The sequence below is a fragment of the Myotis daubentonii genome, chromosome 3 (genome assembly GCF_963259705.1).
Source record: "Myotis daubentonii chromosome 3, mMyoDau2.1, whole genome shotgun sequence".
In the NCBI taxonomy this organism is placed as follows: domain Eukaryota; kingdom Metazoa; phylum Chordata; class Mammalia; order Chiroptera; family Vespertilionidae; genus Myotis; species Myotis daubentonii.
This window is the reverse complement of record NC_081842.1, coordinates 191846922-191865253: the sequence shown is the minus strand read 5'-3', so window position 1 is coordinate 191865253 and position 18332 is coordinate 191846922. Positions and strand designations below refer to the sequence as shown.

The 18332-nt window shown below is 46.4% G+C and overlaps 1 protein-coding gene across 4 annotated transcripts in view; it reads right to left on the bottom strand.

Moving 5' to 3' along the window:
• Positions 1–18332, bottom strand: part of KIF2C (kinesin family member 2C) — a 35748-nt gene that overhangs the window by 3465 nt on the left and 13951 nt on the right. For 2 of the 4 annotated variants that reach the window (XM_059689916.1, XM_059689913.1), the window contains 15 exons: positions 15854–15949; positions 15641–15689; positions 11485–11607; positions 8641–8763; positions 7773–7873; positions 7069–7164; positions 6658–6712; positions 6409–6571; positions 4408–4498; positions 4080–4143; positions 3911–4002; positions 2076–2218; positions 1185–1389; positions 978–1088; positions 97–164 (listed from right to left, as the gene is read on the bottom strand). In XM_059689916.1, the coding sequence (XP_059545899.1) occupies positions 97–164; positions 978–1088; positions 1185–1389; positions 2076–2218; positions 3911–4002; positions 4080–4143; positions 4408–4498; positions 6409–6571; positions 6658–6712; positions 7069–7164; positions 7773–7873; positions 8641–8763; positions 11485–11607; positions 15641–15689; positions 15854–15949 (1580 nt within the window). The remainder of the gene's footprint in view (positions 1–96; positions 165–977; positions 1089–1184; positions 1390–2075; positions 2219–3910; positions 4003–4079; positions 4144–4407; positions 4499–6408; positions 6572–6657; positions 6713–7068; positions 7165–7772; positions 7874–8640; positions 8764–11484; positions 11608–15640; positions 15690–15853; positions 15950–18332) is intronic. The other 2 variants (XM_059689915.1, XM_059689917.1) reach the window with 2 other exon arrangements.

Here is an 18332-nt window from a genome sequence, read left to right as displayed (position 1 = left end):
ACTGAGTCCCAGAGCCTCCTCCCTCTTCCATCACTGCCATTCCCTTCTCCTCGCCCACATCCTGCTCCCATCCCACAGGGCCATAGGTACTGGTACCTGTCTGCGTATCTTAGTGTATTTAAAGTATATTCACAGGAGCTTATGCCTGGTGAGATCATGGCAATCTGCAAAAGAAGGAATGGATGGTTAAAGGTTGAGGATCATGGGGTATGGGAGAGAGGTCGAGGATCATGGGGAGAGGCTGCCAGGAGGAGTTTCTCCAAACTACTGGACCCTCATGGTACTGGGGGAGAGCTCATTAAGCACCTATTCACCAGGCAACTGGCTCCACTGCAAATTAAAGCTCTTTAAAAAGTTGGTTCCGTGCCTTTAAAGGCACATCTTGTGACCCCCTCCTTTATCTCTTCACTGACCCATTCCTCACACTGAGGTCACACCTGAAGGCTCTGTGGCTCCTACTGGAGCCCTCACTTCATCCAGGCTCAGGAGTGCCTCAGGGAGAAGGCGTTAGAGCTTAATCTGAAATCCCCATCTTCCCTGCAGACATGGGAGAGGATGTCCATGGAGGGGAGCAGACCCTAGCTAGAAGGGCTTGTGGGTAAAATAAGGAAGGGATGAAAAGCCATTCAAGGCCATAGCCCTTCCCGTATTTGAGGCTGGAAGCCAAGGAATACAAGGGAGGTCACAGAAGCCAGGATGCCTCGCTCCTGCTTCCCCAAAGGTCCTCCTTCTGAATTCTAGAGCCTCCTTTCCACCGGGGAAGGGAGGAATGACCTCCCCCAAACCCAGAGCTGCGGGGATATACGGAGTGCCTCCTTTCCTCCCCTGGGTAGGCAAAGAGGAGTCTAGAACGAAAAGGCAGGGATGAAGCTCAGTTAAGTTAGAGTCTGGAAACCCAGGCAGCCCAGGGCACGGGCCTCCTGCCCAGGATAGGCCTAGACGATGTCCTGCACCACCTCCACAGCGCCCCTGCTCACCATACAAGTCCTTGAGTTCTCCCCGATGAAGGAGTCCCGTAGCACCTGTGTCAGCTTGCTCTCGCGGAAAGGGGTGTGAGCCTTGTTCTGTCCCAGGGCCCTGATGCACTCCTGTGGGGCACCAAGTGCAACTGAGGTCCTTTCCTTAATCTCCGCTGCCCACTTCCTGCCCCACCAGCAGTCCCACCTCTACCTAGCCCCTGCTACCTTCAGAGCCAGGAGACTTTTGTTGATTTCTGCGCCTTCCATGCGGGTCTGCCGGTCAGCACTGGAAGTGTCTGCACCTCGTTCGTTCCCTGCCAGATCCACCAAAGAGAACTTGCCATGCACTCTCCCTTTGGCTTTAAGGAGAATCTGGAAGCAGGCATGAGAGCGGGAAGAGTTGGAGTTGGCAAATGTCTGCCCAGAGGTCCTATGGTAAAGGAGGCAAAGAAAGGCTATGAGCTTCTGAAGTCACCAGCCACCCCCTTCCACAGCAGTGAATTCTCTGGTAAGAGAGGGACACAGGTCAGGACTGTAAGAAGTCCTATGTCTTCATCCCAGATTTCTGTTCTGCCTTCCCTGGGCAGCTCTCCCTCCAGCAGAGGAGCTGGTAAGTTTTCCTGGCAGCCACAGTATTGGATTCTACGCTAGGGGCATGGCCAGACCGGGGGGCCCATAAGGACACCAAGAAAGATAAGCTATCTCTGTTGCAGGGCACACAGGGAAGGAGGGTTGTCATGAACCACTTGCCAAAACGTGAGGGCCCTGCAGCGAGAGGGCAGCTCGTTCCCTGAGCCTCCAATATACCAGCCTAGGGCCTGGAAGAGCACTTCCCCACAGGAGCTATGGCTCCAGCACTTTCAGCCTGGAACAGGCCCAGAGCTCCCGTCTCCCATCCCAGAGGGAGGGATCAGTGAAGAGAAACCCAGACAAGAAAGGAAGCCTGCCCTGGTTAGATTTAAGACACTCTGAGTTGCTCCTGATGAGCCTGTTAGAGACCTCTTACCGCAGGGCCTTCAGGGAGCGGGACGCTGTGGAACCAGATGGGATCAGAGCTAGTCTGTCACCTGAACTGGCCATTAGAAAGTAGCCCCTTCCCCTCACTAGAATTCTGACCTGCAGGCACTGCCTATGTCGATCATCTTGATGACATCGTCAGCACAGTTAACCAGGTGCTCCTGCAGCCCCACCACCTGCACCTGCTGCTTTCCATCCTCCAGCACGCGCAGCTTGGCCTTCTTGTTCAGCAAATCGAACAGCTGTGTCGGGCAGGGGAACAAGGCTAAGGCCATCAGGCACTGGGCACCCACCTGACGCCTCCCTCCTTCAGGGCCTATCCCAGCTCAGACAAGGGCAGGCAACAGGAAGGGAAGACAGAACTTGAGCTGGGCAGACTAGCAGAGGGTGTGGGTTCTGAACTGGGCTGCCTCAGCTTGATGTGATTCTAATACTTCACTAGCTGTGTGAACTGGGTCAGTACTTAACCACCTACACAACAGTGATGGTAACACGTCCTTGTAGGGTTTTTGTGATTAATAAGTGAATTAAAACAAATAAAGTGCTTAGAACATAATGTCATATTAATAATCAACATTAGCAGCCCTGCCTGGCCAGTAACTCAGTTGGTTAGTCTCGTCTCTACAGGGCAAGGTTGCAGGCTCAATCCCTGCCAGATCTACCAGAGAGAGACATACAAGAATCCCCCTGCCCTGGCTGGTGTGGCTCAGTTGGTGGGAGTGTTGTCCCATGCACCGCAGGGTTTCAGGTTCGATCCCTGGTTGGGAACATACCCAGGTTGCAGGTTCGCTCTCTAGTAGGGATGTGTGTGGGAGGCAACTGATCGCTGTTTCTCACATCGATATTTCTCTCTCTCTCTCCCTCCTTCCTCTTTCTCTAAAATCATTGGGGACATATCCTTGGGTGGGAGGATTAAAAGAAAAAAAAAGAATTGCCCAGCCGGTGTGGCTTAGTATTTGAGCATTGACCCAGGAACCAGGAGGTAACAGTTGATTCCAGGTCAGGGCACATGCCTGGGTTGCAGATCGATCCCCAGTAGGGGGCGTGCAGGAGGCAGCCAATCAATGATTCTCTCTCATCACTGATATCTCTATGTCTCTCTCCCTTTCCCTTCCTCTATCTGAAATAAAAACGTATTTAAAAAAAAAGAATCAACCAAATGAATGCATAAAAAAGTGGAACAACAAATTGATGTTTCTCTCTCTCCCTCTAAAATCAACGAATAATTTTTAAGTATTAAAAAAAATCAACATAGCCATTATTATCTAGATCCTGCTCTAAGGAAAGCAACTCTGCAAAAATGAAGAGAGTTGTATGTGTGAGTGTTTATTCATGTATACACACAGAGATGGGGGTTGGGAGGAAGAGAGGATGAATATGAGAACAAATATGGGTGATCAAAGGAAAAAGAGTTATGAAGGAGGTGGGTCGAGGGTGCACAGGGCACACTCAAGGCAGACCTCCCATCTGAGAGGAACCCTGCGGAGTATTCCTGCCATACTTGTTGACTCTTTTTTTTTTAAAGCCCGATTACAGCTTTTTTTTTTTTTAAGTTTTTTTTTTTTTTTTTTTTTATTTCAGAGAGGAAGAGAGGAGATAGAAACATCAATGATGAAATGATGAGAATCATTGATCAGCTGCCTCCTGCACGCCCCACACTGGGGATCGAGCCCGCAACCCAGCCATGTGCCCTTGACTGGAATCGAACCCAGGACCCCTCAGTCCGCAGGCCAACACTCTGACCCATTGAGCCAAACCAGCTAGGGCACTTGTTGATTCTTGAGTACCATCCCACCATCAGACGAAACCCCCCATATGTCAGGGCAGAGCTTCACAGTCCATAGATTGTTTGGCTTCTACCATTTCTAGCCAACCGCAGGTTTTTGAGAGTTCAGGGCCCCCAACAGTATAAACAGGGTCTCCTTGTCAGCTACCTTCCCATTATAGATCTCAAAGAACGTCACATAGACTTCCAGGCCCAGGTTCCGGTAGCGGGGCTGATTCTTCATGAGGAAGACATCCTGGGCTATGGGAAAGAGCATGGATTAAGTAAGCAACCTGCTCTCTGTGCCCAACCCCATGGCGGCAGAAGACACTACTCACAGGCCATCGCATAGATTCCTTTGGATGCATTCTGGGCTTTCCCAGAGAGGCCTCCGCCCATAGTCTGCAAAAGGAAGGGACAGAAGACTTGGTAAAGGGCCCCTGGCCGAGGCTAGAGCACTACCGGCTCCATCACCCCAGTGGGCCACACCAAAGTTGGGAGGCTGGACCTGTTAAGGCACCTCTCTGCACCTGACACAACAAGCGTTATCTGATGATGGAGCACCTACACTGAGTGGATTTTCTACACGAAACTCACTGTCTTCCTTTTTAGGGACCCAGTGCAGCTCATGGGCACACTCATACCCTGCCATGCTTGAATACTCACATGTGTCTTGCCACTTCCCGTCTGGCCATATGCAAAACAGGTCGCTTTTCCGCCTTGGAAAATTGTGTGTACCAGTGGCCTTGCTGTGAACCTAGGAGAAAGGATAGGGAAGAGTGTATTATCTCTGACCAAAGTGTGTACCCTGGAACATGGTTCTGCTGCCCTTCCACTGCAGAACCTCTGGGCCCTCCATTCCTCCTTCCAAGCACTAGTACTCCTCTCCTGCAATGGGGTCCCACCTGACTCAGCCCACTCACAAATCTGAAATTCTCCTAGCCGGCTGGAGGGAGGTGGGGGCTGGACTGACTTGCTACAAGCAAGTGGATGGCCCATCCTCTAACTGAGCCACCAGCCGCTCCCGACTCTGAAGACATAGACAAAAGCCTGAACTTAGCAGCTGACATCCAGCATAAGATACACTACAAAGATCAAAGGAAACCCTCTAAAGTAGGAGCCCAAAATGTTGTAGTCTTTGTGGGCCATGTAGATATGTCACATTAAAAAACAACAATCTTTAAAAACATAAAAAACATTCTTGGTTTTAGAGCCATATAAAAAGGGACTGTGAACCCAATTTGGTCCAAGTTTGTCAACTTCTAGTTTGGAGCAGTGTTGTCCAATAGAACTTCTGTGCTGATGGAAATGTTCTGTATCTGTGCTGTCCAGTAGTAGCCACTTCCACATGGGACTGGTGAAGCACCTGAAATGTGGCTTATGTGACTGAATAACTTAATTTTTTTTTAATATATTTTATTGATTTTTTACAGAGAGGAAGGGAGAGAGATAGAGAGCCAGAAACATCGATGAGAGAGAAACATCGATCAGCCGCCTCCTGCACATCTCCCACCGGGGATGTGCCCGCAACTCAGGCACATGCCCTTGACCGGAATCGAACCCGGGACCCTTCAGTCCGCAGGCCGATGCTCTAACCACTGAGCCAAACCGGCTTCGGCGAATAACTTAATTTTTAATTTCATTTAACTTTTAATGAACAGCTATATGAGGCTGTGGGTGCTTCATTAGACAGAGCAGTCTTAGAGTTTGCTGAGTCTGCAAAGCCCAGTCGGTAACAGGGTGGCTGCATAAGATACTGGAAGAATCCCTGAAGCCAGCCCAGCCTCAGAGATTGCAATGGGTAACACCTCACTTCTGATCCACTGCTAATGCTGCAAAATGGCAAATGGCAGCCCAGGAACCAGAACCAGAATTAGAACCAGAGCCAGAGCCAGCTCTATGTGAGCTGATCCAAAGAAAACATGGATGGCCTCACCTCTTTTTGTTGAAAACCCCACCTTCCTATCTCCAAATCTGCCAACCTGCCTGACCCACATCCTCTGCTCTTTCCCATTACAATGGAGTGTCCCTGTTCCATCACAGGCCACCCGTTTGCCTTCTGCTTGTTCTCTGAGGCACCTTCCCTCAGACTTCTCTCCCGCAGTCCCCACTCCCTTTTCTTCTGGTGCATCATCTCCATTAACATGCAAATGTACTCTGTGTCTCCCATCTTTTTTTTTTTTCCAGATTCTATGAATATTATTTTTTCCCTTTATTGATTAAGATATTACAAATGTGTCCTTATCCCCCCAATGTCCTCTCATCCCCCCAATTCTGCCCTCATAAAAATATCCTTGGTGCCCAGCAGGCGAGGCTCAGTGGTTGAGCACTGACCTATAAACCAGGAGGTCACAGTTCAATTCCCAGTCAGGGCACATGCCTGGGTTGCGGGCTCGCTCGATCCCAGTGTGAGGAGTACAGGAAGCAGCCGATCAATGATTCTCTCTCATCACTGATGTTTCTATCTCTCTCTCCCTCTCCCTTCCTTTCTGAAATCAATAAAAGTACATTAAAAAATAAAATAAAAAAGAAACACGAGAGGAGGCCAGGAAGGGCTTTAGAGTCCAGCATGTCTGTGAGCAATGTTAGCACAGAGCCTTGCATGGAAAAGATCAAATAGGGTGAGGGGAGGTGGGGGGTGGTGGTGAGAAGAGGCGAGGGACTAACCTATAGATGACTTCATTTGAAGCTGTTTCATCAAATGCAAAGTCAAAGCAGAACGCCTGGTTCTCCAGATACTTTGTTAAGTCCACTTTTAACTTGGGCTCGTGTACGAAGAGGAGACACTTGCTAGGAACAGAAATCACATCAATTTCTTTCTTGGCCAGTTCTGCAGAAGGAGAGTATTTTCAGGGGATGCTCCCTGGACACAGGGATCCTCTATTACTCCAAAGCCCCTTTCTGACCGGAGTTTACCTTGTTTATTCAGCGGGCGCTTCCTAACACAAACGCATATCCTGTGCTCTTCTATCTTCAAGAGGATGAGAGAAGACAACCAACCAACAGAAGGTTAGGGCAGTATTAAAGAAAGCTTCTCCAGAGCCCCTCCCCTCCAACCCCCGGTCTGGCCCAGTCAGGAGCTCAGATCTAACACTAGGACCCTGCCTCCCCATAGTTACTCAAGAGCATAGAAGATAAGGTGGGGTAGAGGGAAGTTTATAAAAATCAGACTCTCATCTAGGTCTCACTAACTCCACTCACCAAAGGATCTTAAGAATACCTGCAACGGCAAGGGAAGACTGCTCGATGCTCTCCTTTAAAGTTTTCTGTCTCTTAATTGTAAACCTACTCAGGAAGGAGAGGTAGAAGCCCTTTGGATTTACTTACAGGATCAGTCATAGTAAGGGGATGACAATCCAACGTAGCCCGAAATTCCTTAATCATCCGGGAAAATTCCCAGTTTGGAAAGCTGTTGTCATACTCCTGTTTGGGACAAGAGCAAAAAGAAACTGACTGCTGAGATGTAAGTGCTCCTCGACTTCAGTACTAAGGAAAAGCACCATCTCTCCTTGTGCAATTGGTCCATCAGAGTTGACAAAACCCTCACATGATCTCACTTCCTCCCACCCTGACTCTAGGCTGAGAACCCAGGAACAAAGCCCTGGGAATAGAGACTGGCAGGGGGGCCTAGGCATGCACCAAACCACTCTAGGAACTGGGGTGAGGGCCGCTTAGGAGACAGAAGGCTGGGATTCTCCAGAGCAACTAAGGGGAAATGCTCCAAACTAGAACTGCATTGCAGCACCTCCGCCACATACACACAACCAGGAGGTTGGGGGAAACAGGCAACTGTGCTCTGTGACAGGCGTGCCCACTGAGCAGTCAGCATGAAATAGTCCCCAGGTGAAGGCCCTCAGAAGAATATCTGACTTATTTGTTCTCTGACTCCTGATGAGACACCAGTTAAACTTCCTGGATATCAGAATTGGAGTTTCAGTAATGCTGGGCCCAACTGTATCTGTGTTGCTGTTAACGCTGCAGTTAAGGATACCTGTCAAAAAACCCATGCCCTAGCTTCCCAAGAAAGATACCTGAGCTCGCTTTGTTCTCATTTCAGAGATCTGGGCCCTCTTCTCTTCTCGTTTGTTCTTCATTTTCTCCATTTCCTTCACAATACATGATTTCCTCCGAACTAGGGGAAGAAAAGCTCATTCTTTTACTTGTCAAGGCCAGCGAGCCTATTCTTCTCCAGCTGCTGTACTGAGTCCTGGGCTTTCCTAGGACTAGGCCTTCTCAAGACTTTTAGACTTAAATTACCATATGCAAGGAGAGGAAGCAGTAGATGTGACTCTTGGGATGGTCAAACTCACAAAGTAAAGATCTGCCCATGTGAGTATTCCAGGTCTAACCCAAACTCTCCCCATACCTCGGTGGCATTTTCTCAACCACCAGAGAGGTGAGACCATCACTATTTAGTCTTAATGGTTACTCTAGGCCAGTGGTTCTCAACCTTCTGGCCCTTTAAATACAGTTCCTCATGTTTTGACCCCAACCATAAAATAATTTTCGTTGCTACTTCATAACTGTAACGTTGCTACTGTTATGAATTGTAATGTAAATATCTGATATGCAGGATGGTCTTAGGCGACCCCTGTGAAAGGGTCGTTCGACCGCCAAAGGGGTCGCGACCCACAGGTTGAGAACCGCTGGTCTAGGCTGTTCTTCAGGTGTCAGCCAAGACACTATAGTTTGTGACAACACTTCAATTACATTAGAAGGTTTCTGCCAGCTTAAGGGGACAGGGTCACCCTTGTGCAAAATTGATTCCATGGCCACAGGGAAACATGCCCCCAAGTGACAAGTGCAGTTTGAGCTCAGGTGCCACGGCCGACCAGGTGTGAAACAGAATGAAGCTGCCCTACACTAGGAGTAGGGCAGCAGACAGCTCAGCATGTCTACCTGAGTTCACCGGGTTTGCAGAAGAGCTGCCTCGCATGGAATGGACTTGCTCTTCTACCTCCTCGCTGACCATCGTAAATGGTATTTCAGCCACTGCAGGGCAGGAGTTCCTAGGGGGGCCAGCTGTGAGGAAACAAGAGTCACTGGCGAAGCCGGCAACGCAGCTGTACTCAGCCGAGCCCTCATGGCTCATGGGCCAGGATGGCTACTGACTGCCAGCTCAGCAAGGGCTCAGGCTCCTACAGTGTGAGCAGAACTTGGGTTTCTGCCTTCACCTCAGCCCACACCCTGAACCGGACCAGTATCTCTGCAGGGGCTGGCTCCTGGGTCAAGAAATCTTGAGTTCCCTGCCCAGGCCAGTTTTGCTCGTGGTTAGAGCATTGGCCTATAGACCAAAGGGATGCAGGTTCGATTCCTGGTCAAAAGCACAGACCCTGGTTATAGGTTCCATCCCAGGCCCTGGTCAGGGTGCATGTAGGAGGCAACCAATCGATATGTCTTTCACATACATGTTTCTGTCTCTCTCCCTTCCACTCTCTCTAAAAAAATCAATGGAAAAAACAGCCTCACAAAACACACACACACACAAAAAGATCAAAGGGAAAAAATATCCTCGGGAGAGGATTAAAAATAAAAAAAGGGTGAGTAACTCAGTATGGGCTTCACCATGAAGGGAAAAGCCTTTTAAGGCCTGAATTCCTTAGGCTTGACCCAAGCATGGGTTCTTAGGCCAGGCCTTTCTATTCACTGGGAGAAAAGCCAGGCCTTTCTCACTTTCAAAAGCCTTGGAACACATGCCCTAACCGGTTTGGCTCAGTGGATAGAGCGTCAGCCTGCGGACTCAGGGGTCCCGGATTCGATTCCAGTCAGGGGCATGTACCTTGGTTGCCGGCACATCCCCAGCGGGGAGTGTGCAGGAGGCAGCTGATCAATGTTTCTCTCTCATCGATGTTTCTAACTTTCTATCCCTTTCCCTTCCTCTCTGTAAAAAATCAATTATTTATATATATATATATATATATAAAGCCTTGGAACACAAAAAAAACAAAACAAAAAATCCTTAGAACTCAGGTGGTTAACAGGAACGAAGACTGAAAAGCCAGAAATAATGGAAACATGAGCAAAACTAACCATACTGATTCAACCCTGAAAGGTACAACCCATGACAACTCATTACTTCCCATACTTGGTCATGATCCTTTACCTTCATTTTATAAGAGCTAAATTTTTTTTAAAAAATATATTTTATTGACTTTTTACAGAGAGGAAGGGAGAGGGACAGAGAGCTAGAAACATCGATGAGAGAGAAACATCGATCAGCAGCCTCCTGCACACTCCCTACTGGGGATGTGCCTGCAACCAAGGTACATGCCCTTGACCGGAATCGAACCTGGGACCCCTCAGTCCCCAGGCCGACGCTCTATCCACTGAGCCAAACCGGCCAGGGCAAGAGCTAAATTTGATACATGTAAGATGTAATGGTTGTGTATCTTACAAAATCTTCATCTACTTTATGTATCTAATAAAAGTTGACAATTGCCTGGCCGACGTGGCTCAGTGGTTGAGCGTTGACCTATGAACCAGGAGGCCTTGGTTCAATTCCCAAGTAGGGCACATGCCTGGGTTGCGGGCTTGATCCCCAGTGTGGGGCGTGCAGGAGGCAGCCGATCAATGATTCTCTCTCATCATTGATGTTTCTATCTCTCTCTCCCTTTCTCTCTGAAATCAATAAAAATATGTTTTTTAAAGACAGTTTTAAAATTCCATAGGTATAAAATTCAAAAAGAGAAAAAGCTAACTTATGCTATTAGAATTCAGGATTAGCCCTGGCAGTGTGGCTCAGTTGGCTGGGTATCGTCCCATGCTCCAAAAGGTTGATGATTTGATTCCAGGTCAGGGCACATGCCCAGGTTTCGGGCTCGATCCCTGGTAAGGGGCTTGCAGGAGATAACTGGTGGATGTTTCACTCTTACATCAATGTTTCTCCCTCGCTCTCTAAAAATCAATTTAAAAAATCTTAAAAAAATGAAGTCAGGCCCTAGTCAGATTGGCCTGTGGAGAGAGCATCAGCCTGCGTACTGAAAGGTCCTGGGTTCAATTCCAGTCAAAGGCACATGCCTGCATTTGGGGCTAGATCCCCAGTGGGGGGCATGCAGGAGGCAGCAGATGCATGATTCTCTCATCATTGATGTTTTTATCTCTCCCTCCCTCTTTCTTCCTCTCTGAAATCAATAAAAATACATTAAAAAATACCTGAATCAATAAAGAAAGGGAAAAAAAGAACTCAAAAAAAGTTATTTCTCTTTTACAGAGCTCTGTGGCCTTCTGGGGACACAGTAACTGATCTGTATTATAAAAAATATTCTCATTAGTTCCTATATGCCCTGTAACAAAACCTTGATGCAAATAATTTCTAATTAAGAAAAAGATAATGGATCAAATTTTCATTAAACCAGTGTAAGTAAGTAAGTAAATAAATAAATAAAAAGAAGTAGTCAGGAGTATAGATTTCGCTGGGGGCTTAGGAGCTGCAAGGGTGCCTGAGGGGGACTTCTGGGTGCTGGTTATGCTCTGTTTGATCTGGGTGTTAGTTATATGTGTGTGTTCAAGAACTGTATATACTAAATGATATGTTCACTTTTCTGTATATACTGTATATGATGTTTCAAGTAAGGGGGAGAAAAAGGTATTTTCCAGATAAGGGAGCTGTGGGGCAGGGGCAGAACAATACTAAGTGCTAAGTCAGGGGAGTGTAGGAATCTTAGGATATTCCAGAACAGGTTCAGGCAATGTGGGAGAAGCTGCTCCAGGGCATCAAACAGGGAGAACAGATTCATTACTCACTGGGAACTAAGAACTGCTTGCGGGAATTGGCACGCACGGGCAGGTCCACCTCCATACCATCCTCCTTAGGGGTGATGTGAACCTCTGAGAGGGTGGACATGCGAGTGGAGCGGCTTCGGAGACCTAAAGAACCGGGGACAATCAGTGTAGCATGATAAGGAGGGCTGGTGGAGCAACCCTCCAGATTCTATACAGGGTGAGATGGGTCCTGACCACCAGGAAAGGAAAAATTAGACAGGCTAAGTACTAATGACCACAAAACTCATTTGTTCACATTCTGCAAACCTGAGAGCTCCTAAGGACAAGGATATCAAGAAAATCTGTCTTGAGCAAATGGAGGGATCTACAGCCAATATGAAGTCATTTCTGGAGAGACAGACCTAATCTTGCACCTACCATTCTACAACGTTCTTCCCATACCTTAAAACAGAAGATAAATAGCAGTATTCCCACCTGATGGATGGGAATGTTAAAGTTCAGAGAAATTAAGCAACTTGTCTACTGTCCTTTAATTGTAAGAGTCAGAGCCAGGATGTGAACCCAGGACTGTCAGATTCCAAAGTCTGGGCTTTTCCCACAGCGTCAGGAAGCTTTACAGAGCCAAGCATGGGCCACACATCAGAAACCCAGGGAATCAACTACCTTGATTTTCTGGAAGAATGCTTAACTGAGAGAAACAAATGAGTTATATTTGAATTCTTGTCCATTTCTACCCATCAATATAGTTTTCCTATATAAGAGAGAAACAATCCTATCTATCCTATCCTATATAATAAAAAGGTAATATGCAAATTACCCTCATGCCCTCACAAGATGGCTGCCTACACCAGGCCGGCAGGGGGTTTAGTGAGGGATGACCAAATGACTGAACAGCAGGCTGCGTGGGGCAATTAGGCCGGCGGGAGAGGTGGGGGGGCAGTTGGGGGCGACCAGGCTGGCGGGGGGGTGGGGGGCAGTGAGGGGTGACTAGGCTGGTGGTGGGCCAGTTGGGGCGATTAGGCTGATAGGTGGGCAGTGAGAGGCGACTAGGCTGGCGGGGGGGGGGGGGGGGGGCAGTTGGGGATGATTAGGCCGGCAAGGGGAGCAGTTGGGGGCAACCAGGCCGGCAGATGGGGCAGTTAGGGGGCGACTAGGCCGGCAGAGGGGGGTAGTTGGGGCGCCAGGCCAGTAGAGGAGGGCAGTTGGGGGCAACCAGGCCAGCGTGGGGAGCAGTAAGGGGTGACCAGGCTGGCAGGGAGGGGGCAGTTAGGGTGACTAGGCAGGTGAGCAATTAGGAGTCAGAGGTCCAGGATTGTGAGGGATGTCCAACCAGCAGTCGGACATCCCCCAAGGGGTCCCGGATAGGAAAGGGTGCAGGCTGGGCTGAGGGGACCCCTCCCCCCGCACAATTTTCGTGCACTGGGCTTTAGCATACATACAAAAGACTAAGTGATCAACCATACGTCCGTACATCTGACTGACTGGCTGGTACATATGATGCGCACTGGCAATTTAAAAATAAACATTGACTTGCGCATGTGCGATACATATAAAGCTCTACAAATAGATATTATTGAAATCCCTCATGACATGATTTGTAATGGATCTATTATTGAAGCTACCTTTGGAAATAGCCTATCTGTAGATAATTTTAAAAATATATCTAAATGTGTGCTTCTTTGTCCTAAAAATGAGCACGTTCATAAATTAAATGAATTTTGGATACACTCGATGGAGGTTTTCACACCTATTTGAGTGATGATTCCATCGATTCAACAGATGATGCTGAAAAGGAAAATTTTTCCCATTGAATTTCTTAATAGTATTACTCTTTCGGGAATGCTGTGTCATAAATTAAAATTGAAAGTAGGTGCAATCATCATGCTACTGAGAAATCTTAATAGTAAATGGGGTCTTTGTAATGGTGCTAGATTTATTATCAAAATATTGCGACCTAACATAATCAAAGTTGAAGTATTAACAGGATCTGCAGAAGGAGAGGTTGTTCTGATTCCAAGAATTGATTTGTCCCCGTCTGACACTGGCCTCCCATTTAAATTAATTTGAAGACAGTTTCCCGTGATGCCAGCATTTGTGATGACTATTAATAAATCATAAGGACAAACTCTAGACAGAGTAGGAATATTCCTACCTGAACGCAATTTCGGACATCGTTAGTTATATGTTGCTTTCTCTTGAGTTCGAAGAGCATGTGACATTAAAGTTGTAAATACTCTATCACAAGGGAAAATTAGTCAAGCACTCTGAAAGTGTTTTTACTCTTAATATGGTGTACAGGAAGATATTAGAATAAGTTTAACAAATTTATCAGTCATTGTTTTTATCAATGTTGTTTTTATATCATGTTTTTGTTGTTATACCATGCTGTTATTGTTTATTTATTAATCAATTTATATATTGTTTTTATATACATTACTAATTAGTAATTAGTAAAGAAAATTTACTAATTTTCTTTCACCTCTGACACTTCTATTATAGAGAAAGGGCGAATAGTGATATTAAAATATTTCTTATTAATTTCCTTTCAATGTGCACAAATCTGTGCACTGGGCCACTAGTTCACCTATAAAATAAGTCATACATTTGGAAATAGAACATGTGGTGTCATATAGGCCAACATCAACTTGTACTGAATTTCTGAGTCTCCTAAATTGATCTGATGACTCTATATAATCCAGTGGTTCTCAACCTTCTGGCCCTTTAAATACAGTTCCTCATGTTGTGACCCAACCATAAAATTATTTTCGTTGCTACTTCATAACTGTAATGTTGCTACTGTTATAAATTGTAATGTAAATATCTGATATGCAGGATGGTCTTAGGCGGCCCCTGTGAAAGGGTTGTTCAACTGCCAAAGGGGTCGTGACCCACAGGTTGAGAACCGCTGATATAATCCATGTCTTTCATAAAGAGCCTAAATTATTAATATTTTCCTATTTCCCAAAAGATTTATAATCTTCTGCTTCATTTCTACTGTTCAATGACATGCACCTTTATTAAGATTTTTCTTCCATTTATAAGGAGCTGTGGCAATATCCCTTGGGGTCGGGAGTGAGACCGCGGCCACTTCCATCTCTCCTGCAGGCCAGCAAGAGAGGGCCAGCACCACACCACTCATGCCCAACCCAAGCTCACATCTTTCACCCTGGGCCATGTAATTACTTTGGCTCCCGGGATAGCTAGATCATGCAGGGCAATGATATTCTCTGGACTGGGATAGGCCATGCAGATATAGCTGGTTCGGAATAAGCTGGGTTTCTTGGGCAGTTTGTGCCTACAAGTCACCCACTATGGTCACAGACTATTGTAGTCAAAGTAGGTTTAGGCTGACTTCTGCAGAGAAAGCCCAACCTTTTAAGGCACTGCTGAAATCCCACTCGTCCTACCTCAACCCAGATCTCCATAGCACCATGGACTATACTTCTAACTGGCCTGGACCTAGCTTTTCTGACAGCTGGTTCACCACCTCACTCCAAGGCGCACTGTTCCCCTGAGGGAAGAAAACAAGCCTGCCAAAGCTGATTAACACTCTGGATTCTACAACGAAGACTTCTAGACCAGTCAGCAAATTTCCCAAATGCACCAGGTCCCTGAGAGGTTGGTCTACGAGCTGTAGGTTGGATGGCTGGATTCATTTCTTTTTTTAACTGGCTTGAGGAATGATTGACATACAAAAGCTATAGATATTTAATGTATTCAACTTATTCAACTTAATGAGTTTGGAGATAAGTATACAACCATGAAACCATCATCACAATCAATGCCATAAACATACCTATCACCTCTAAAAGTTTCCTCCCAGTCCCTATGTTATGGTTATTTTTTCCTTGTGGTAAGAGCACCGTATAAGACCTACCCTTACAGTAAAATTTTAAATAGACAACACTGTTAATCATAGGTGCTATGTTGCACATTAGATCTCTAGAACTTATTTATTTTGCATAACTGAAACTTTGTACCCTTTGACCAATACCTCTCCATTTCCTCCTCCCTGTAAGTTGGATTCTTCCTCACTGAGGAAGATGGGGCAGGACTCAGCTCACATAGAAATCACCTGCTAAACTGGAATAATGAGTCAACTTCACAGGTTCCTCAGCCCCAGGAACATCCTTCTGGGCACAATCCCATGACAATAAGCCAGTAGAAATGCATTTACCTTCCTTTGGAGCGGGAATTTTGGAGTTGACTGATCTGCGCTTTTGTTTCTGAAAAACAAAACATACCACCACCATATATGGCTCTTTTCAATTCTCAAGGGCCCAAGTGCCGTGCTGAAGTCCTAGGCAGTCTCAGAAAACAATCCAGCAAAGAGCCAAAAGCCAAGTGAATCCTCTGGGGCACTGGCTGCAGCCAGACGACAGGCACCTACCATGACATTCACCTGCAGCGGCAGATTATCCTTCGGGTGTAAGGGAAGAGGCTGTAAGAGTTCTGGGTTTATTGCAGCCACATCATCAAAATCAATCTGCAAGGAGCAAATGAAAGTTTCGATGAAATAACATAGCTTTTTCAATCCAACTGCATCTCTGCAACCAAGATTCAGATTTTACCAACTTTAAGTTCCACCAAGTACTAATAGCTATAAACAAATATTTATTCCTTAGCTGTGGTTTACCATTTGGATGTATATTGGTTTCCGATTTCCAAGCTATGGTAGTTATCAGTGATGAGAACGAGATGAAGACAGGCAAACAGTCAGGTAGCCCATGGTAGACTTGGGGTACCTGGTTCCCCCACTGTCCTGCTGGGCAGTGGGATCCTGCTGGGCTCAGTGCCTGAAACACTTCTTGCTGGCTGACATGAAGGAGGAAACAAGTTCTAACTGTCCCAGTGATAGGTAAAAAGGAAGAGCCCTTCAGGATCTTATGGGCAGGGACATGTTCCAGAGAGCTGCTACCTAACCCTAATCTATCTACATTTTCTAACAGGCCCAGAAACTTCTTCCCCAGTCACAGCGGCCTGCTCATGCCTGCAGTGCAGTCACAATTCTAGGTTTACATCACCAGAGTCCTGGAACTCTCTAGGGACAACTCAAACACACTAAGGCAGCGGTTTTCAACCTGTGGGTCGCGACCCCTTTGGGGGTCAAACGACCCTTTCCCCAAGGTTCGCCTAAGACCATTGGAAAACACATATATAATTACATATTGTTTTTGTGATTAATCACTATGCTTTAATTATGTTCAATTTGTAACAATGAAATTGGGGGTCACCACAACAAGAGGAACTGTATTAAAGGGTCTCGGCATTAGGAAGATTGAGAACCACTGCACTAAGGTGAGAGCTCTACCTCCTACTTACTAACTAGCTTATTAAACAATTCATTATGCACCCTAGCTGATTTGACTCAGTGGATAGAGCATTGGCTTGGGGACTGAAGGGTTGTGGGTTTGATTCCAGTCAAGGGCATGTACCACGGTTGCAGGCTCGATCCCTGGCCCTGTGTAGGAGGCAACCAATCGATGTCTCTCTCACATCGATATTTCTCTCTGCCTCTCCCCCTCCTTCCACTCTCTAAAAATCAATGGACAGATCCAGAGACAGAGAAGCATTGATCAGACCATCAAACCTCAGAGGGAAGGTAGGGGAGGGTAGGGGTAAAGGGGAGAGATCAACCAAAGGACTTATATGCATGCATATAAGCATAACCAATGGACACAGACACCAGGGGGGTGAGGGCATAGGCAGGGGGGTGGTGGGGCAAAGGGGGGATAAGAACACATATGTAACATCTTAATCAATAAAAATCAATGGAAAAATATTCTTAGGTGAGGATTAACAACAACAAAAAATGTATTATGCACAAGTAAGGCAATAGAAAGAGATATTCAAAGATGAATTAAGACATATTGCCCTTTGCTGAGGTCCTGGGGTGGAGGTGGGCTAGAGTGGGTGAATGGGGGAAGTAGGGGGACATAGGTAATACTTTCAACAATAAAGAATTATTTTTTAAAAAAAACGACATGTACCGCCCTTGCCTTCAGTGAGCTCACATTCTAACGTGGGGGAGAGTAGTCATTTATACAAAGGGCGAGAAACCAAAGCAGCATGGATGGGATAGACAAGGAAGACAGAACAACTGAATGCAAAAGCTGGCCAATACTTCGGGAACCATATTTCTATCCACTGTTTTGGACAGCTACAGGCCCTTACTACCCCCCCCGCCCATTTCCGGTCCCTAAACTTCAGAAAGCATTAACAACATGGGAAACCACAGCCCTAATCCTAGTTCTGAAGTTCTGACACTAACTGATTTTCACATTGATGATTAAGGGTGAACATCCCAGGAGGAAAGAATGAGTGTGAAGGCAGCAAGGCCCCAGGCATGGTCAGAGTGGGGAGCTGCCCCACTTGCCCCTGGCACAAGATATTTTGTGTGATACAAAGAAAAAGGTTGATTGGGATCAGATCTTGAAAAGCTTTTGAATGCCGCACAAGGAGTTTGGACCTTATTCTACAGGCAATATAGGAGCTGGAGTGAGACCCAACAAGAGCTGTATTTCTAAACAAACAAAACAAAACAAATCATAAAGAACTAGCAGCTGGTTGAAAGCATTTTTAGAAACTTCTTTATTCAAGGGCAGATAATGTAAAGTTTTCGATTCGTTTATTTCTCCAATATAGCACATAAATATCTGCATACCTACCATAAGGTGCTACCCTAAGCAAGCCCTGTACATTATCTCATTAAGCTCCATGAAAGAGGGCCCAGGTCTGTCTCACCCACACCTCTATCACCAGCACCAAACACAGTGTCTGTCTTTCTTATTGTATTTTCTCGTGTGGCACTTTGAAACCTGCACAAAAGGATTTGTTGACTAAATCCTCACACCAACCCTATGAGGTAG